The sequence below is a fragment of the Hoplias malabaricus genome, chromosome 5 (assembly GCF_029633855.1).
Source record: "Hoplias malabaricus isolate fHopMal1 chromosome 5, fHopMal1.hap1, whole genome shotgun sequence".
In the NCBI taxonomy this organism is placed as follows: Eukaryota; Metazoa; Chordata; class Actinopteri; order Characiformes; family Erythrinidae; genus Hoplias; species Hoplias malabaricus.
In genome coordinates this window covers 36,514,276-36,535,424 of record NC_089804.1, presented here as the reverse complement: position 1 = coordinate 36,535,424, position 21,149 = coordinate 36,514,276, and the positions used below count along the sequence as shown (strand labels likewise).

Genomic DNA, 21,149 nt, shown 5'->3' with positions numbered 1-21,149 from the left:
CTCTATCTCTCTCTCTCTCTCTCTCTCTCTCTCTGGGTGTCATTTTGTAAACTTTGAAGCATTTTATCTATCTATCTATCTATCTGAATTTTGTTCATACAAAATATAAAATCCGAATAAACCTGCAGTGTCCTCTGTTTAATAGTCTTGTGTGTGATGACGGTGCTGAGATCACCACACACTCGGCTTGTTTTGGAGGAAGTGAACAGCTAGCGGCTCCCTACAGAAAAAAAAAAACAGAAAGAAAGAAAGAGAAAGGAGAAATAACTGTGGGTGATTTTAACAGTGATCGTAGGGATATTGTCACAAAAGACGCCGTCGGTGTCGTCTTTTTTTTCCAGATTAAGTAGACAGATCTGCTGCTTATTGACTGTCAAAGGAGCGGAGTCAACCTGAAATAACAAACAATAGTGACTTAGCAGTTGGTTGGCAACCCGAGCTAACGTTAACCGGCCCTCTCCTCCCTTTCTCTGATAAGGTAAGTCTAAGTATAACAACGGCCGCGTTTTTGAAGACATGTGATTTATTTCCAGTGCTCTAAGACAATCTCCCCCACCACCCCCCAAAACTGCCAATCTTTCACTTAATCATTTTTGGGTGCAATCTACCGTTAAGTTGACTGCGCTAACAGTTAGCCTTGTGGGGCTAACCAACCGAGCTCCCAGCCTTTATGCGATTTTAGCTGTTGCATGCCCTGATGTTGTATCAGCCTGTACTAATATGACAATGGTTTTTGAACGCTAGTATTTTGAGACAACAGAGAAATGTTGTATGTAGACAGAACATATCTAACCTATTGTTAAGCCAACGTCAGTTAGTGTCAAAGTCCACGAAGCTGAAGTTGGCTTTATAACTGTCAGCTTCTTATTCGAATATCCCGTTCCACCTTAAATGCTGAGGTGTCCACAGTGTATTGCTGCAGTTCCTTTAGGGCGCTTCACCATTTAAGGTGGAACGAAACAATTTATAAACGATGTTAGCCAGCGTTAAATCTTCAGAATACAGACAGTGGATAGGATCAAAGAGATTGGAGTTAATCGTGTGGATAGTTATTTTAATACAAATGCTTGTTAATAACAATAGTTTAAATATGATGAATTTACCTATCAGTGATAGCTTGTACTTTTAAACCTCTCCAACTTTTCTGAGTGTTCTCTCTAATCCACATCAGCTGATGACATAAGGACTGTATAACTATATAACAGTGTGACTCAGATATTAGTCTTTGTATTTAATATGGAATAAATAGTTTGTTTGGACAGTATGTCATGTTCTTGCTGTCTGTGAGGACAACATAAACTAGATTGAACATAAGATGAATGCTAGAAGCATGATTCTGGAGTAAAATTAACATATGTATATTTAAAAATGAAAAATGCTTTTAGCTAGCCTCTGCAAAGATTTCTTATCCTTGTTTGGAGAGAGGGCTTTGCAGTTTGCACCATGTGATCCTACTTTTTCTTGTGTCATGGGTTCCAGATTAAATATGGAGTACACAAATTGTAGTGAACTGCAGGCATTGCAATTCTATGAATTTGAACAGTGACCAACCATTTGTGGTTGTATCCCCTGTGCTAATAGGCTTTATATATATTTCATGTTGGAAAATACAATTCCCCACTAGCTTAGCTTTAAAACCAGTATCTATAACTGTCCCATTTGTGTGGTCATCACAAGTATTGAGCTGTATAATTAAACAGTTATGTATCAAGTGTATGTAGTTTTACTCTAATCAGCAACATTTGACTACATTGACTACCTGGAATGTGTTTTCCCCATGTCTGCGTGGGTTTCCTCCAGGTGCTCCGGTTTCCTCCCACGGTCCATAAAGCACACATTGGCAGGTGGATTGTTAACTCAAAAGTGTCCATAGGTTTGAGTGTGTGAGTGTGTGTCACCCTGTAAAGGATTGGCGCCCTCTCCAGGGTGTTTTCCCACCTTGTGCCCAGTGATTCTTCCAGGTAGGCTTCGGACCCACCGTGACCTTGATCTGCATAAGAGATTACAGAATAAATTAATGAATGACTACCTGGAATACACATGGTAGAACATGGTATAGTTTAGTTTGGTAAAAGATAGATATAGTTGTAGGAATATACATATCAAGTTGCTAGAATGCTGCCTGTGGCTGAATTGTTAATTATAAATGTAATTCCATGGTCCTTGTGCTAATCCGGCTACAGTAGTGTCAGCACTTTTCAACAGTAAAGAGTGGCTTCCCACTAGACATTTTCAGATACCACTGTTTTAATGGCGTATGAGTAACTGATGAAGCTGTGGACAGTAGGAGTGTGAAGATACGCACATATTCAGGATTGATACAAGTTATTATTCTCGGATCAAGATTTTATTAGATTTTTTCCAGCCATTAGCTATGTCTCCACCAATCACACTCTTGAGAGAACGTGTTTCCTCTGAGCTATGTTAACTTCCACCACATCTTTTCAAACCTTTGCTAGGGTATATAACACTCTTGGAAGAAAACAGTAACTGCCAATTCTGTAAAGTCACTAGCAAAAACTCATGTTGACTAGTATCACAGTGAAGCAGAGGGTTGTATTTCCATACAGTTATAAATGTTAGTACATTGATTAAAATTCCATTTTTTTCGAGTGTACTGTTAAACTTGGCATGGCAAGGCTGTGTATGTAGTTCATTGCATGCTCAAGAGTGGCCCTTGAAACCTGCAGCTTGAGAAGGCAATGGGACAAATCCTGAACTTTATTCTTGGCTGCTCTTCCTAGTTTGCATCTACACCTTACTGGAATCGATGGACTATACTTGTTACAGTCAGAAGAGTTTTCTGGTAAAGCAGATGGCAGACATGCCTTCCTCCCTTCTTTTTGTATGCAGTGTTCTCCTTTAGCATTGATCCAGTCTGTTTGCTAGAAGTATGGACTGTGATTTGCTCCCAGTGATGTCAGTTTCACATCAGGGCTTTAGTTCTCTAAATAGAAAACCATTTTAATTATGATAAAATGTGAGCCTTTACTGTATTTCTTAAAATTGATTCTGATATAAATCATAAAACCATATCAGGATCAATCACAATAACTGTTGATTAGATTTTAATTAGATGAAACTTAATGTTTTCTTAAGATTTGTGATCATATCACTGTAAGGTCAGAGATGTAGACCAGTAGTTCTCTGTGTCAGCTTCTGTGCTGCATGTTTATTGTGTTTGCTGTGAGAATTTTATTCAGCCGTTCTGTTCGTGTTGTTTGTCTGTATCTTTTTTTCTTTTTAAGTGGGGTGTCAAGGGTCTTATAAGTGGGTAACAGCAGCATTGCCGTTGTTTGATATTCATGCTCATTTGAGGATACACCGCAGGGAGGCACAGGGAGGGTTTTTGGTGAATCTGCATATTATTATTAAGGGAAATGTAGGTCAGAGGAGTAGTTGAGGGCGATATATAAGATCTTTATGCTGTTGCAGAGTTTTTCATTTTTCAGAATGAAATATGCCATTCTTGGCAGTGGTATTATTTCAGAAATAGGGCATTAGTAGAATAATCCTCCTGACAGACCTGAAAGAAAAGGATTGTACTTATTGGCTGCAGATTTCCCATTTATTCCTATTTATTTACTCAAAGTAGCCTAATTCTGTATTGGAGTGTCTAGAGAACAAGACCGGAGCAGGGCCGGAGCAGATTGAAATTTTAATGTGTTTTTCTAAATGGGAGACAAATTGCACAATCCACTTCTCACCAGGAGCCACTGTAAATGTCCCCCACTGATTGCTGATCTGAGGTTGGCATTGCGTAATCTGAAAATGAAGGAGGGGAGAGCTTGGCTAATGGACCCAAGTGCATTTATGTAGCCTGATGTGGGGTTTGATATTGGCCTCATTAAGTACCAGTCTGTTTTACCATGATCTAAAAGTGCTTTAGCTCAAAGATCTAGGCACAAAGGATTACCCATATCCTTTTTAAAAACTCTAAAATTGATCAAATACTTTTGAATATTTTCGAAATAAATAAAAGACTTCTGAATAATCTATCATGTAGATTATCAAGCTACAAGTACTGATATATTATATGGTAATTGAGAAGTTACATTTAAAGCAGTGTACTTGTTGGCATATTATGTTTTAGACATAGCTAAACACGCTAAACTAGTTTTTCACTCCTGCGTGTTATCATGCAAACAATAGCCTGGCGTTTGGGGAGTGTGTATGTCAGGATTTCATTGAGTTAACTTGTGTTTTTTATTCAGCTCACTGCCTCATCTTAGAAACCTGTTTTGATTCTCCTTGCTCAGACTGTCTGCAGGTGCCTTTCTTCTTCTTGGCTTTAAGTTCAGATAGCTCCAAGCCATTGAGTTCAACATGAATTCAGCTTCATTTCCTGGAAAACTTTATGGAATCAAAACAAGGAGCTAACCTATGTATACATTCATTTTTTGTCTCTGTGTACCAACAAAATGAGTCAAGAACGATCATGATCTTATGATTATGTAAAAATCGTTCTTTAACAAATAAAGCAAAGATGGCCACCTATTCATTTTCATTATCAGGCCTAGCAATTTGAGCAAAGATAAAAGATTAAGCTCTCTGTTTTCAGCCAGGCTCAGAATTGGGCAAAATGTCCCATAATATCACTTTAATTGCAATAAATGGGTGCTTTAAAGCTGACCTCATATATCATAAGCTATTCTGAAGCTACGTGTTGTGCCTCAGTTTAGTTTTTGTCAGTGAGATTTAAAAGTGTTTCCCCTCCTTTACTGTACTGTTTTGAAGTCAGCATTCGACACACTGGGGTCCTTTTTCATTCTGGTCAAGTGCTGGAACAGGATCATGGCTTGTTGTGCAATATGTTTTTGCTGTTTCCAGCAATATGTTTTTGTCACTGAGCTGATGGCATTCCTCATATGGGGTTTGCGTCGTGCCAGATAGTTTGATATGTCTGAAGCTTGGCAACAGGGAGTCTGTCCAGTCCAGTGTGTTGTTTAGATTGCTGGTATTGCAGGATACATTGTGCCCTGTGAGGCTGTGCTCATAGATCCAATACTCATTTAGGTATTTAGAAACAGCTTTCGCTTCCAGTTGTCCTAGAAATGGCCTGATGCCACTTTGCTTCCTGATGCAATACTTGTTCTACTGACTTCATTTTGTTAGGTAGCAGGACACTAAGTTTGACAGCATGAGAGAATATGTGTGTGTGCGCTTGTAAGTGAGAGAGCACGCGCGCACACACCCCTCGTGACATTTCAGAGAGCAATGAAGAGAGAGAACACATGACCGATTTGAGATTTAGAGCAGGAGCATGAGTAGTTCCTGCACAATGGGTTTCTCTTAAACAAAAATAAGTGCTGAGTCATAGTAACAGTGGTTGTAATAAAAGTAGTACTTTTACTGCAGCCACTGTCAGATTTTGCATTGAAAAATTTGTCAACATCCCATCAACTGTGAAACGTTTACCAACTGAGAACATGGTAAGCATGTATGTTGTGTCTCTTGGGTGTGGTTCTGTAGTTTTGTCTCTTCAAAGCTTGATCCTAAATCTGGTCAACTCTCAATGATCAAGCTTCAAGCTTCAACTTTTGCTTTCTAGGCAAGCCTGCGTCGTTTGGTTCCTGCTGAAAGCATGGTGTAATGTGGTGTTTTTGTTCTGCTAAGCTGCTTACTCGGTGGTCTACACTTGGTCGTGCAAAACCAACAGTATCTTGACCAAGGTAAAGGGTTGAAGTGTTAAGCCAGTAGTCAGTGCTTGGCAAGAGGAGATAGCAGAGTAGATGTAGGCTAGTTATTTTTATCTATAAGCAACCAGCAACTTGCTTTGGATTGTCTTCTGGAAGTGCTTGACTTTGTCTTTGTGTTGTAACCTCTGTTTTGTTTGTGAAACAGAAATCACACTTTATTTCTTAACATGTTGCCCTTTTGTGACCTGTGACATAATAGTCATGTGTTGATGCTGTAATCTTTCCTGTTCCCTTAGAAGTGACACCATGACATCGAGGAAGAAAGTTCTACTCAAAGTGATCATCCTCGGAGATTCAGGGTGGGTATCTACTCAGGGATTAAACTTTGCTGCCAATGTGAACTCATTGATCAATCACTGTTGAGGTCCTGCTGTTGCTTTACAGACAACCAATAAAATGGATTGGCTGTGTAGTGGCAGTGTTTGTATTCTTGAAGGTCTGTTCAGAAATTATTGTATTAGCATGCTTTAGATTGACACTCAGAAACCATACCGTCTCCTGAACTGCCACTGAAAGGTCATTTGTGATAGTGGCCCTTGTTGAAACTGAAACTTTAAGATAAGCATCAGTGCGAGTCTTCAAAAATCCTGTTAATTAAAAAAAGAATGTTTTCCAGATCAATCTTTAGTAATAAAGAACAAGAACCTAATCCCAGCACAGTTTGTTATGCAGGGCTCATAGCATATTAACTCGTTTATGTTCAGATTTTATATAGGTTTAACACTGTTTTAAAATTTCTTCATATCACTGCATGAAATTCACTCCCTCAAAGCAGATTTGTTTTATCAAACCTCTCATTTGCTATTTTCGGTTTTGCTTTGAGTGTGATTTCCTTTGCTGTTGTGCTTTTTTTCCCCCAAAACGTAGTTTGTCGTTTGTTCAGTGTGGGTGAAGATGCTTCACTGAGCTTTCAGTTCCTCTTTTCCGTGTGGTTTGTGTTTGAAACGCTGTGTGTATGCACGTCTCCACAGAGTGGGCAAGACTTCACTGATGAACCAGTATGTGAACAAGAAGTTTAGCAATCAGTACAAAGCCACAATAGGAGCCGATTTCCTCACAAAAGAGGTGATGGTGGACGACCGACTTGTCACAATGCAGGTACAAGCTGGTACAGATTGCAACACACCACGACCATCCACACACACAGACTTGTAACTGATCCCCAGAAGCAGATAATCCACACTGAGTGTAATCAGATCCAAATGAGTCTTAAATGTTTGCAGAAATCAGAAAAACCTGTATTGAAATTCCGATTCTGCTTCAGTTTCCAGAAGTGAGGATGCTGTTAACGAACGTAGCTTTTCTAACCTAGCTTATAATTCACATTCACAAATGTGAGCAGTTTCTTTCTATTATGTGTCTAAATCTAAAGATAAATAAGATAACAGTTTCATGCCGATTGTGTGATGAAGGTGATTTTAAGCATGTGTCATGTCTCTGGTGCAGATTTGGGACACGGCAGGTCAGGAGCGTTTCCAGTCTCTGGGCGTGGCATTTTACAGAGGTGCTGACTGCTGTGTGCTCGTCTTCGACGTCACGGCGCCTAATACCTTTAAGACATTGGACAGCTGGAGGGACGAGTTCCTGATTCAAGCCAGTCCACGGGACCCGGAGAACTTTCCCTTTGTGGTCCTCGGCAACAAAATAGACCTGGAGAATAGGCAGGTGGGTAGGGACAAGTGACATAATGGGTCTGGAACCGTATGATCTGTGTTCTGTTGGTATGTTTACGTCTCTGTGGATAAAGTTGTTAAAACGTTTCTCTCATCAACTGAAGATTGGTACTAAAACTACTAGACAAATGTAGATTACAGGTAATGGACATTATGACCTCACAATCATGTTATGGCAAATAAATTACATTCTGGAAAAGAAAATTAGCCTCTTCCCCCCCATAATTTGTGCTCTGTAAAATTCTGCTCCTCTAGAGTTCTACCTTGAAGGCTAAGCACCACTTAATGGACCTTCATGAATATTTCACATTATTGTAGTTACTGACATATATAAGTATGAATTAAAATGAAAATAGCAGCTTAATTTGCTTTAAAACTGACAATATTATTAAATTGACGGAAAAACCCGAGCTAGCTACAGAAATTCTTGAACGCAACCGTGAGGTCACGTGACCGTCAACCGTTATGACTGACAGTTATGACAGTATCTAGCTAGCTAAATAACCAGCATTATTCATGACAATAGCCTAGCAATAAGCTAAACTCAAATTTAGAGGTACCGTTATTCTTGTAAATGTGATCGAAGTCGAACTCGAATTCATCCGACACTATAAACCTCCGTAATGCAGCTACGTAGCCGAGTATAATCTGAGCCACCGAGTTTAGCAAGTCAAGCTAACGTTAACTAACACCAACTAAAACAGGTGAAGTAAGTGTCCTTACCCTGTTTACCTCCATGTTACAGAGGCTCTTGAACACCTTTCGTTGGTTTCCTTACATGCCCATATTGTTGGAAAAGCAGCAGTAAAATGAGCTACAGATAACGGAGTGAGCGTTTCCAAAGTGCCCGTTTAAAGAGGACAAATTTAGTCCATTTTCTGGATATTTTGGGATCTTTGGGCCATTTGTGCACAGATGTCCCACTGTACATTGAATGATTGCTGCCAAAAACAACACACCTTTTCATCATTTTTTGCATTAAATTAAGTGCAGCTTCTAGAGTTGTTGTCCACCATCTACGTCACAGGCAAGACGCCTATTAGAGTTTCCGAACACCGTTGGGGGGGACAACAGTCTTTTAAACCTTATTCCTTGAATTAGTAAGAAATAACATGTTTTCTGACTATCAATAAACACAAGTTAGGAACTCAAATTCCACTGTATTTATTTGTTTGACACTTTCATATCACTGGTGCTTAGCCTTTACATGATTTACATTCAAACATATTTTCCTTTGTGCTCTAGGAGCTGTTTGAAAGAGACCTTAAATTTTGTCTGTGTAGCAAATGCATTTCATAATGTTTCATGTCTACTGTGTCTTTTACTCCACCTTTGTCTCTCAGGTAACCACCAAGAGGGCACAGGCATGGTGCCAGAGCAAGAACAACATCCCCTACTTCGAGACCAGCGCCAAGGAGGCCATCAATGTAGAACAGGCTTTCCAGACCATCGCACGCAATGCACTTAAGCAGGTATGAAACACAGGCAGTGGACCAAAACAGTGCTTCAGGAAACACCTCTCATACTGACAAATTTTAATTTTCAAATGTCTGCAAGTAAACTGTAACTGTCTTCTGCTTTCTCCATAGTAGTTGTTTTAGATGTAGATTAGTAGCATTAAGCCCTGTCCTCTGCTCTGTGTGTCGTTCTCACAGGAAACCGAAGTGGAGTTGTACAATGAGTTCCCAGAACCTATCAAGCTGGACAGGAATGAGAGAGCCAAGCCATCAGCAGAAACCTGCAGCTGCTGAAGACCTCCAAGGGGCTCTACTGACTACCCTCACCCTCTCTGGCCTTGTTTCCTCCCCACCACCTTCTTTCTCTCTGTCCCTCTTTATGTATTTCCCTCTTTCGCTCACTCTCTGGTTCTGTCTCTCTTTTTACGCTCTCTCTCTCTCTCTCTCTGTTCCTCACTTACTCTCACTCACCCTCTCCCTATTCCCCAATGTAATCACTGGCCTTTATAGAGCAGGCAGGCTTCCTCTTCTAGAATATACCCTACACAAATTACACACACAACCATAGAGACATACACACACTTACACACCACAGAATGCACACAGTGCTTAAAGAGGCTCTATCAAAGCCCAAAGATGTTCTAACAAATTTTGGTACACAAGTGTTTTCAGGCCCTTGATATTAGCTCTTTTAACCTTTAATCTTGTCACAGAGTCCTGACACCTTTCACAGGATCCTTCCGAGTCCCTTCAGTTTCCACCAGACACACACACACACACATACACATACACAGTTAATCCTGAACCTCTCACAGCACTTGAAATGATTTCTGAGACTTTTTTATATGAACCCACCGTCTAACTGGAAATCTGTAAGAGCAGTGGGGCTGTGTAATATATTGGTGTATTAAAAGCTCTGTGTTGGTATCAGAACTGTCTGCCCTCTTTCAAACTGGTTCGACATAAGGCTTTACATGAATCCAACAAAGCATGATGTTTATGCGCTTTCTTTGTTTTTTGTTAACACGAACCCTAAAATATTGCAGTTTGCCGGTGTGCTTGATCTTAGGCCAACGTGTGTAAAGTATCAGATGAAGGGTACTCCTTTGGTTTTCCTGCCCTTATTACTGTAGTCTTAAGGATGTAAACAGAAGGGAACTGACCCTATTTCTGCAGAATTCAACCCCTGTAAGATGTAAACTCTAAATTTGAGTGGTATAATGTGAAACTTTGTCCCTTAAATTTAATTTACAGTGGTGGTGATGGAAGCCAGTGGTCACTGTCTAAAACAGCTGTAAATGTGAGGGAAAAATAAGTTTTCATAAGGTACTATTTTGCTTTACTGATATACAAAAGCCAGATGCTTTATCTCAGACCAGTTGTAACTAGATGAAGGAAATGTTTGAGCCATTAAACTCTTCAGATATCTGGTTCCTATCACAACCATTGTTCAGTTCAGACTCTGCAAGCTTCTCTAGATTGGTGCATTTCACATACATCCACTGAACAACTTTGTTCATGTGTTGTTCATTGTTTTATCCTGAAGCACTGGAGCTGCATCTACTTTAAACACTGCCCCCTAGTGCATGACCAAGTCTAAAGAAACCTCTCTCTTCCAACAGAGGGCTTTGAGTCTGTACAATGTAAAAAGTCAAACCAAGCCAAGTGGCAATCATGTAGTCGGGGATTGGGGTGTTCATATCTGAGTATGAAGTTCAGTCACTAAAGTTTTCCCTACATTGCTGACTCTGTGGGCAGCAGGACTTTTTGTAATTACTGTGAATTATCCAATCACGCTGACTTCCTGCCTACTTGTTTTCCCCATATTCTCCATCTCTGACAGAGGCTCAGGATAGAAATGTAGGCTTGGTATCGCTTGGATATTTTACTGTCTGTTTATTCATAATTATTAGTATTATTTTATTATTATTGTTGTTATTAACTGACCTAAATTGTTGGACAATAAACACATACAGAATACACACACACACAAACACACACATCTAGAAAAAAATGGGGGAAGGACTGAAGCATCAGTCATGTCAAATTAATGAAACATTTATTACAGCACAGCATATACATCGTTTGAAAATAAATGTATTTCAAAGTAATAATGAAAAATAAAAAAAAAACTTGTTGAATAAATCTATTGTAAAGTGCCTTTTTTATTCATTAAAACAGGCATCGGGGAGGAATACTGCTTTTTATACAGCACACCTATCTAATATATATAACAAGAACAACGGATTTAAAACAAATTATAAGAACATTCAACAGGACGCTAGAAGGAGAAACGGGGCACACCAAAATATTAAAATCAGTGTTTTAGGCATTTTGGTTTCTGGCCGTTAACGAAAACCAGACCAGCTCCATATTTCTGTTTCAATCTTTCATCTAGTTTCATCCGAGTATACAATAGATTGGCCAACAGGACTATATGTATGCTCAGTTCCATATAATCCTACACACAGTGTGTTTGCTTAACAAATTTGTAGATGGTCAGGCCTCCTATGTGACAACGATTGGAAGATAATTATAAAATATTCTGAAGCAAGAGAACAGTAAAATCATAAAATACAGTGGTAATAAAGCATTCAAAAATCATTTAACAAACGTTTACCGAAAGATAAAAGACTGAACAGCAGCCCTAAGTCCTCGGCTTCTTGCTGGCACCGTATCCCAGAAGCCACTGCTGCAGCGGCCCGACTGGCTTTGACTTCTGTTTCTCAGGTGTTTTAGCTTCAGTGTCATTATCAGGTTCTTTCCTCTTGTTGGGGGAGCCAGTTTTAAGCCAGCTCATCATCATCTTACTGCTGGCTGATGCCTGAGAGGCCTGAATACAGAAGAACAAGGTTTATTTTTTTTAATTAAATAAATTACTAAATTATTTGTATTGCGGGACTCACCGTGACCCTGAGCTGGATAAGCGGTTACAGACAATGAATGAATAAATAATTTGTGAAAATTATTGGAGTACGAATTAAAAAGATATTTAACACACATCAGTCATCTTGTGACCTGCTCCTTCCACCACAATTACATGCAATTACTAGTGTACTTAAAATATGTTAATACTATTTATATAATGTGTATATGTTTATACATTTTTGTAATAGTTTTGTAAATATCTCAAGCTATTGTACTATCATTTGCTGCAGTGCCATTGCAAATATTTTGTTTGATTAATAAGATTACAAGATCCTTTTAAGCCCAAAACAGGGAAATTTGCAATGTTGTTATATACTTGTTACTACACAGTTAATGTTTTCTATAATTGGTCTAATTCCATACAAACTCCACTTCTGATAAAGACCACTAAGTTTGTTATTAGTTTTCTGAAATAATCTGTGCTCGGAGTAAAATACCTTCTTAGCTGTCAGATCCACAGGCTGTAGACACTCAGGAGAGTTGTTTCGGGAGTTGTTGACGAATGAGGAGACGGGGTGAAAGACCAGACAAGTTTTAGATTGAAGTAATTTCAGAGCCTCCAGTGACCTTACTTCTCCGAAATCCAGCCAGCGTCTCACCTCTTCCTCTCCATCCAGAACAGCTGGCATTCTGTAATATACACACATATATACACACCACTGACTTAAACTGAGCAAACAGCCAAACAAGCTGACATATGCCACAGTAATTTTGTTTAATAAGGCCTCAAAAGTGATACTCCATCTTTTTAAATGTCTCATCTTTCATAATCAGTGTGACTGAGTCAGTTTTGCACTACACCTGTCGTGGATGCTTTGCAGGTTTGAAGAGGCTTCCACAGTGATCACTGTGTATGTGTACATAACCTCCCCACCACCAGGTGGAGACCAACAGTCAAATAGTCCAGCAATGGTCAGCAGACGCCATCCTGTCCATTCACTGCCCTCTCCATCAGCCTTGTAAAGGATACAAAGAAACCTTCAGAAATTATCTCCTTGTCACAATCTGCATGTTAAAAATAGCACCGTGTTTCTAATTATATTTCCAAGAGCATATCCACAATAAATACTCCTCTCTCTGAATAAAAGTCCACTTATTCACCTCTTCATCTCTGTGTTCTTGGCTCTGCTCCTGCTGAGGTTTCTTCTCTTCATTCTCTAGCTGCAGGTCTTTTTGACTGGACCCTGGAGCCCCCTGGTTTTGGGGGAAGTAAATGAAAAAAGGTTGTTTGTCCTTCTCCTGCCGCCGCCACTCATAGAAGCCGTCAGCTAGAATGACACAGCGCTGGCCTTTTAACAGAGGGTCCTGGGATGAAACATACAGAAAGCCACAGTCATTTTCATGAGCCCACAATTCAGAGACCAACCGATTCTTTTTCATATTGCCCAGTCTTATAAACATTCATACCTTGTAAGACTTCTTCTCCAGCAAGCTCTCACTGCGACAGTTCGAGGTGCTGTACTGCATCTTGCTGGGGTCACTCTCTCTAAACCATGCGGGAATGAGACCCCAGCGCATTGTCGCAAGGACGCACTCATCCACCGGTGCTTCCTGAATAACAGCAAGAAGGCTCTAGTCAATTAAATGTGCAATAAGCACCTTTAATTACATTTTGTTTTCTTTTTATTTATTTATTAATAAGTATTGTAAGAACCAACGCCCTGTGAAGGACAGGTGCCCCCTCCAGGGTGTGTCCCACCGCGACCCTGAACTGGATAAGTGGTTACAGACCATGAGGAATGAATGAATGTAAGGACAAAAAGACATTATATAGAGAATCCATTGTTTATTTATTATAATCAACTATAATACTCAGAGCTGCAGTGGGTCTGGAGCCTACCCTGAATCACTGGATGCAAAGCGGGAACACACCCTGGAGTGGGACTCAAGTCCATCACAGGGCGATACACAATGGTTACAGGCAATGAGTAAATGAATGAGTAATTGACATTTATATTACCAAATCTATATTTCAATACACAAAATGACCTGCTGCAACTTTAAATCACCTACATATCATCACCTACTAATTCACAAAGAATGAATTCTCGCCTTCTTAAAGTGTCTGTTGGAGAGCAGAACAGGGCTGGAAGACTGGGGACTCTTATTGTAGGATGGTCTGTACTTGTCAGAGTCTCCATCTTTCCACTGAGGCCAGTGGCGCTGACCCGTCCGGCTTCTGTAACTGGACGCTCTCCGAACCTCATCTGGAGCCAAAGTGCATGCTGTTCTCCCGCACATGTTTACACCCTACTGAATAGGAAACGCACATCAGAAAATAAGAGCTGCAACACTAATCAACAGCACAGCCCTTTTGCAGTAACAGATGAGGCTGTCTTAGACTTTACATCTACAGGGAGGACCAGCGAGGCAGGTGTGTCTAATAGCGTGGGCAGTGGGTGTACACAGTGTTTAAAACTCCAGCAGCACAGATGTGTCTGAAAACTCATTTTGCAGAGCAACAGATTACTCTCTAAACGCTGAACCAGGAAAGCCCCTGAGTACATTACAAAATAGTGTTATTTTTTTTTAAAGTCTACCTTTGCAGTGTGGTTAGGAGCTACTTTGTGCTTTAATAGGAAACTTTTAGAAATAATGCAAAATGCAGCTAGCTAACCAAGTTAATCTTTCAGAATTCTGACAGGAAAATGACGGTAGTTTAACGTTAACTTACCCGTGTTTACAAAGCAAGTTCTTTATAAGGCAGCGTTAATTTTATGTCCTAAATTAACTTAAATATGTCCTAAATCAACAGCATATATAAAGCCGTTTATCAGGAGCTCTGAGAGAAGCATTTCTAGTGTCTCTTCGTCTCTTATGTTAAATAATGGCGCTTATACCGTGGGGTCGCTCCATTCCGAAGTGATTTCCCCTACGCCCTACGCCCTACTCCCTACTCCCTCCTCCCTCCATTCCGGAGTCAAGAAAATATCAGTTCAATAATACGACGGTTTTTAGGGACAATGTATATACAACTCTAAATATAACATATTCAATCTGAAAATAATTTTTATAAGAGTAATGGCAGTCCTTTGTGGAAACGAGACATATAAATGTGTATAAATAAATTGTTTTATATAGATGTTACATATTTGTATAATTATTGTGTTTTTCAAAATTATTTTATTTAGGTTGTCTTTAGCGTTCCCAATTTCTAATAGCGTTCTAATTACTCTACTCTAAACTCTAACTAGTTTGTTAATTACTCTACTCTACACAACTGTGAAGCTGCTTTGCGACGTCAGTTGTAAAAGGCGCTATACAAATAAATTTGATTTGATTACTCAAAAACATTTTTCTACATAGAATTAAATATAAAAAGAAAAATCCATTTGATCATATTTTATGTGCTGAAAACATAAAAATTGATATTTGTTTTAATACTATTTTATAGCCTTGTATACTCCATGTGTCTCTCTTTTTATTTCTGATATTTTGACTTACACGCAACAGCACTGAAAAGGTCACTCAAATTACCCGACACAAACAACTTTATACACATTATTGTCTGTTTTGTACAAAAAGAACTTCAAACACCAGCACCCAGGTGAATAAATGCCTTAAATTGAATACTCATCCTTTTTTAATCCTTCTATTTCAAATAAAAACAAAAATAGAAGCAAAAATCATGCATCCTTTTTAACCCAGACACTGTCAAAATACAGCTTTACAATATGTCAAGAACTTCAACGGTAACGTTCACTGCTGGTAACTGCTTGCATTTGGGAACTATACATAAAAGGCAAATGACAACCCACACATTTCCGAGATCAAGCTCCTTATCTGTCCACAATATTGTGTTCATCAGTGTACGACAAGCAGAGACAATCTAATGCGAGGTTAGCATTTCGTACTCTAAAGTATGATCCGTCTAACTCCAGAGCTCCGGCATCATCAGGATAGGATTTATCACAGTAGTGTAAGTATCAGTGACTGGTTTTATTTAGTGCACATTATCTTGCTCTGTGGGACCTGCTCAGGGCTGGTTCTACATCTGGATTAGGATTGGACCAAAGGAGGACAAAATAAATATATCTGAAAAAACTTCTCATATATATATTTCCACAACATATAAATCTATTGTAGTTTAACCCCAAAATGGACGCTGTTTGGTCCTATGCTTATTAATCTTTAAGGTGTAAAGGTCATTCAGGGGGGACAGATGTGGAATAGTTAATTGCAGAAAAACATATTGTTTTATATCAATATTTCTTAATGAAACCATTTTTCAGTTTAACCACTTTTTGTGGTACACTAGTGTCAGTGGTGGTGCCTTGCATCTATAAAATAATACATAGCAATACCATATATATCACACTACATATGTGTAGCAATTTCAAAATGTCAGATTTGTATTCCTCACCGCCCACCCTGACCTATCTAAAACCAGCCCTGACATAAATAGGTTCCGTATTGTTGGTTGTCTTTATGTTAGTAAGCTGGTGGACCTGCCTGTTTAAAGTTCTGGTCCACAGGGAACTCCAGCACACTAACATTGTCAGTCCTCAGCAGGCAAAAATAATATTTTATCCGTCCAACAGTTTAAGGATGCTCTCCCTCTCTTTGAGTGCCTTCCATGCCTGATCTTTCTCTTTCTTTGTTGGCGTGCGTTTCTTCTGCCTTGCGGCCATGATGCGGCGGAAGGCCTCCATGACCTCGTTGTCAGCCACTCGAACCCGCTGACGGAGCTCCTGCTTCCTCATCTCCTCTCGCGCCATTCTACAGGAAGATAGCAACAGATGACTCATGAGTACAATTCATTAAACACAGAGCAGAGGTTTTAATAAACAAGGATGCACAGTATCGCTGATGGAGGTACAGCTCACCGGAGCAGCTCCTGTTTGCGTGCTCGGTTGTGGGCACTCAGGGCCTTGAGCTCCGCTTGTCTCTTCTGAAGCTCAGCAAGAACTTCATCCTCAGAGTCTCCCCCTGCTCCCTGACGCTCCTCAGAGTCCAGCAAACCTTGAGACACCAACTCCTCCTTAATCCGAGCCTCGAGGGAACGAGTATGAGGCACACTGTGAGGAGAGAGGGGGATAGTGAGCGATAGACTACAGTTACCTACAAAGCTACAGGGTTTTGTATACAGGCTTTTTTAAAAATATTTGGTTTAAATGACAGTTAAAAAGGAATGAGAGACTTTAATTTAAAGCACTGAATAGCTGCTATTTTTGGTGATGTTCCTAAACATATGAGAGTGAGTAAGAAGCCTGTTACACTTGTTACATCCTAAAGCACATGCTTATGCCTACTGCACATTAAAGACATTCATGGGAATTTTTACCTGAAAGCTTTTCCCTGGCTACGAGGTGATGTTCCAGCTCCATCATCTTTTGCAGGCATATCTGGGATGGGGGAATCCTCCATAGGGGATATGATATTCTCCTACAAGTGAGTTTAAAAGTATGTTAACTTACAAGAAGAACACTGTAGTGTTTTCAGCCTTATATCTACTTGCCATATCTGTACCATAGGGTTGATTAAAGAATGCAGTGTTTCCTTAAATACACAGTTCTGTTATTTTCTTTATACCAGGCAAATGTTGTTACAATTATTGTGTGCAATACGTGCAATAGAGAGTGGAACTGAAATGAATTGCCATCAGTTGTATATTACACAAAATATGTCTAACCTCGACCAGAGCTTGCAGCAGGCGTTGTGTTAGAGGGCCAAAGGGGCAGCCGTCCTCCGGGGGCTCATGTTGGGATTCAGACTTCTTCAGCATGGCATCCACATCTACAACAAAAAAAAAAACACAGGATTAGCTTCTGACAACACACAGGAATACACACACAAGTAAATACACTGGCAAACACAGGAGAGCACATTAATGCTTCTGACAGGAGACTGTACAACTTGCAGGTTAGTCCTGTAGTAACAGAGGCTTTCAGATAACATCTAGGTCAATAATAGCAGAGTTTTAATATCTGGGATCTATACCTATGACTGGTTTGATGAGTTGAATTATGAAAAGGTAAATATGAAAAATGTAGCTTTTAGGAATGAAAACTAATAATACAGGCCCACCTTTGGCATCTATCTCAGAGAGTGGACCCAAAATGCTTTTCTTCTTGTCAGTGGCTCGGGCTCCCTCTCTCTGCTCTTCCAGCATGTCCTCCTGAGCCCAGCGCTGAGAGTAATGCTTCCCCAGAGCAGGAATCTGACACAAACACATACATAACCATAACCATGCAACAATTAATACAGATGTCATATCAAGAGGCAACCTGAACATAAACCGCCCAGACTGTATTTTGTTACACATCCTTCATGTGTATGTAGTGCAGGTGTAAACCTGTCTTAACGCAAATATATTTATTTCCATTTCAATTAATAGAATTACTCATGTCAATATTTCTTCCAATATGTGTTTTGTAGGAATTGATGATAGAAGAACTCGAATGACAATAATCTTGCTTTACTTATATTACCTTGTAGTACTCTGCTTCATCTTCAGGGGGTTTAAGAAGCTCCTCAAGGACTCTTATCTCTTCATTGGTGATGTCTGCACAGTAGGGTTCCACTGAGGCCCAAAATCTGAAAAAAGCACATATTTACAGAGCATATACAAACATCTTTAAAATGACATTAATTATTTCAAGATTACTATAAATCTAAATCTAGAGCCACTTTAAATCACTAAAATAATAATCTGATGTATGGACCGACCTGTTTGGTGCGTCATTTTTGGGGTTTCGTGGTATATCCTGTGGATCTTCACTGAATTCATACTCTTGAACTTTGGGCGGTATGTTCTTGGATTTTGGTCGACCTGGACCAGGACCAGGACCATGACCTGCCTTCGCATCAACTTTCTGCTTCTTAGGCTTGGGATGGCGAGAAGGGGCTGAGATATCAGCATCTTTGCTCAGTTTCATAAACCTTTTGTCTCCTTTTTTATCTTGCCAGTCTGTGAGAATCTGTTCAAAATAGATTTAAAGATTTAATTATATATAAAAAATGTATTAAAATTCCATTTACTGGTTACATTACAAGAAATGACTAGGAAATAAAACCTTAGCGATAATAATAAGGGAATAAGAGAGTTTTATAGGAAAGAGAGATTTACAACAAATAGGAGTTATAGAAAATAAAAGTTAAAAGATAAAGAGAAAACATAATGACTCTTCATCTCCCACACCTGTCTCTGTTCCTCAAGTGCTCTAAGACGGCGAGTGGCTGAGGAAAGAAGTGTTTCCAGCTCCAGCTGCAGTGTGTCCAGCTCCTCAATCCCAATGCCATCATCCTCGGAACGGCCCAAAACTGCAGTGTAGCGTGGACACACTTTCACATGCTCCACCGGCTTGAAGTCATAGTACTTGAGTGGCGGGCAGTCCTTCAGTTCACTCATTTTCAATAGTTACAGGAACTTGAACAGATAAGATCAAATTAAATTCAAATGTATTTGTATAGTGCTTTTTACAACTGATGTGGTCACAAAGCAGCTTCACAGAATTCCAGTAAGACAAAAGTTTTGACATGAAATGCAAAAATGTAAAGAATGTAAAAATCCCCAGGTGAGCAAGCCAAGGGCGACAGTGGCAAGGAAAAACTCCCTCAGCTGAGGAAGAAAACTTGGGAGGAACCAAGGCTCACAAGGGGTGACCTATCCTCCTCTGGTCAATCTACTGGTAATAGGAAACAACACACTGAAATAATTAAATGTTCAACATAGTATTCAAAACATTTTTTTCTCATCTTTTAGATCCTTTTTTGTTGCACAGTGTGCAGAGGTTAAAGCTAAAAGTTGAGACCTCACAGACTACAATAATGAAAAGTTTCATTTCAACTGTTATATTAGCAGATATAAATACTGATCATACTAGGTGAAATCTGCATCACAACATAATATTAAAACTGATGGAAGAGCGCATTATTGTGTACTATTAATACAAATACACACACATATTGTGTGATTTCTATATAATAATTATACTCAAATCTGTATTATGGATTGTACTCACAGAAGTCTATTATATACTTAAACTTACTTAATTATATATTAACGTATGCTGATTAAACTGAAAATCTGTATCGTTATAAACTGATTTTACTGACATATGTATGTATTATTATATACTGACAGTAGCCTGCATTAATCCAAGTGAAGCATTTTAACGAAAAGGATAATTAAGAAAACTAGCTACCATTTACCTGCATATATAAGAGTAATAAATGTCTTGGCAGTATATATTTCTGTGGCTTTAGAAAAACGTCTGGGTTTTCTAGCCACACTAACCCTCCGTTTAATCTGTAACAGGCACTACTCATTCACACTCCACTGTAACGATATTGTGGTGTGTTCAGCTGCTGTCTTTAGCTTCTTAGCATCGTCCAATCCCCAACATATGAAAATGACCCATCATTTAACATATATCAACCTATAGCGACTTATAAATATATGTAATGTCTATATATAACATTTGAGCACATAAAACTGCATTTATGTGATGTGAATAGGGCATAAAAGCCGAGAAATTATTCAAAATATCTACATTATTATTTACCTCCAACAACGGGCCTCCATTACGGGCTGTACCAATCAGGGAATAGGGGAAGATCGATGTGTACAAGTAAAACGGAACGATCACATTTGGGTACCAAATAACTCGGGAACAATATTACCACAAAACCAAATGTATAAACACAGTAAGTCTAAACCTTTAATATTATGTTCGTCTTATCATACACAATTTGGCATCACAGGAGAGCAGGCATCCCCATTTCAACATCAGAAACCTGGGTTTTAAAAAATGGTACAGCCGCGAGTCAGCCAGAACTATTCCATTTCAGACATTTAAGAATCGATTCCACACAAAAATTCACTCAAAAAACGCACATTTTCTGTTTTTTAATAATGTAGCGAAATGGGGCAAGAAATGCGAAATGGCTCATAATTTGAATTCTTGTGATGAATCGAGAATCTACTAAGTGTACGGAACTGATTCAAAAATTTTGAATCGACTCTCATTTTCAAAATGCCTGTTCCGGAGGAATCGGTTCTTTTTTTAGATCGACTCCCCAAACTAGTGAACCCAGATTCAAGCAATGTATAACCAAAAATAACAAACTGTTATTTAAAATGATAACAAATATGCAAAGCGAAGCACAATTTGACGACACGAGGACCCTGTTATACCGTAGTCGAACACAAAAAGAACATAACTGACTATTGGCCATATATGGAAGAAAACGCGAATCTAGGTAAGTTTGCCTCCGCGAAATTACCTTAATAGTTCGAAAAGAGGAGCCTCAATGGTTTCAAGTGAAAATATAGTGATTTATACAAATTCTGGGGGATGCGTTTCACTTTTTTGAGATTTTGAGACCATTTTTATGAGGTTATTATTTGTTTGTTGATAAAATATTGTGAAATATTGTGAATATTGTGT

The 21,149-nt window shown here is 39.1% G+C and overlaps 3 protein-coding genes across 4 annotated transcripts; 1 reads left to right on the top strand and 2 right to left on the bottom strand.

The window, feature by feature from the left end:
- The first annotated feature begins 169 nt into the window (after positions 1–169).
- rab7a (RAB7a, member RAS oncogene family) lies at positions 170–10,876 on the top strand. Its single transcript, XM_066671364.1, has 6 exons — positions 170–478; positions 5,936–5,998; positions 6,671–6,797; positions 7,146–7,364; positions 8,716–8,844; positions 9,028–10,876. Exons 2-6 carry the CDS (start codon positions 5,946–5,948, stop codon positions 9,121–9,123), a joined length of 624 nt encoding a protein of 207 aa, XP_066527461.1. The 5' UTR covers positions 170–478; positions 5,936–5,945; the 3' UTR covers positions 9,124–10,876.
- A 7-nt stretch (positions 10,877–10,883) lies between these two features.
- hmces (5-hydroxymethylcytosine binding, ES cell specific) lies at positions 10,884–14,603 on the bottom strand. Its single transcript, XM_066671363.1, has 7 exons — positions 14,432–14,603; positions 13,810–14,010; positions 13,165–13,308; positions 12,859–13,062; positions 12,559–12,713; positions 12,195–12,387; positions 10,884–11,662 (listed from the first exon to the last, which is right to left on the bottom strand). Exons 2-7 carry the CDS (start codon positions 13,996–13,998, stop codon positions 11,477–11,479), a joined length of 1,071 nt encoding a protein of 356 aa, XP_066527460.1. The 5' UTR covers positions 13,999–14,010; positions 14,432–14,603; the 3' UTR covers positions 10,884–11,476.
- A 554-nt stretch (positions 14,604–15,157) lies between these two features.
- tada3l (transcriptional adaptor 3 (NGG1 homolog, yeast)-like) lies at positions 15,158–20,525 on the bottom strand. 2 transcript variants are annotated; one of them, XM_066671840.1, is made up of 9 exons: positions 20,265–20,525; positions 18,899–19,126; positions 18,427–18,677; positions 18,189–18,294; positions 17,785–17,917; positions 17,390–17,493; positions 17,042–17,142; positions 16,584–16,775; positions 15,158–16,476 (listed from the first exon to the last, which is right to left on the bottom strand). In XM_066671840.1, the coding sequence occupies exons 2-9, from the start codon at positions 19,106–19,108 to the stop codon at positions 16,284–16,286; spliced, it is 1,290 nt and encodes a 429-aa protein (XP_066527937.1). In that variant the 5' UTR covers positions 19,109–19,126; positions 20,265–20,525; the 3' UTR covers positions 15,158–16,283. The 2 variants fall into 2 exon arrangements, with proteins under 2 accessions (XP_066527937.1, XP_066527938.1); XM_066671841.1 differs by lacking the exon at positions 20,265–20,525 and adding an exon at positions 19,912–20,122.
- Between the last annotated feature and the right edge of the window lie 624 nt (positions 20,526–21,149).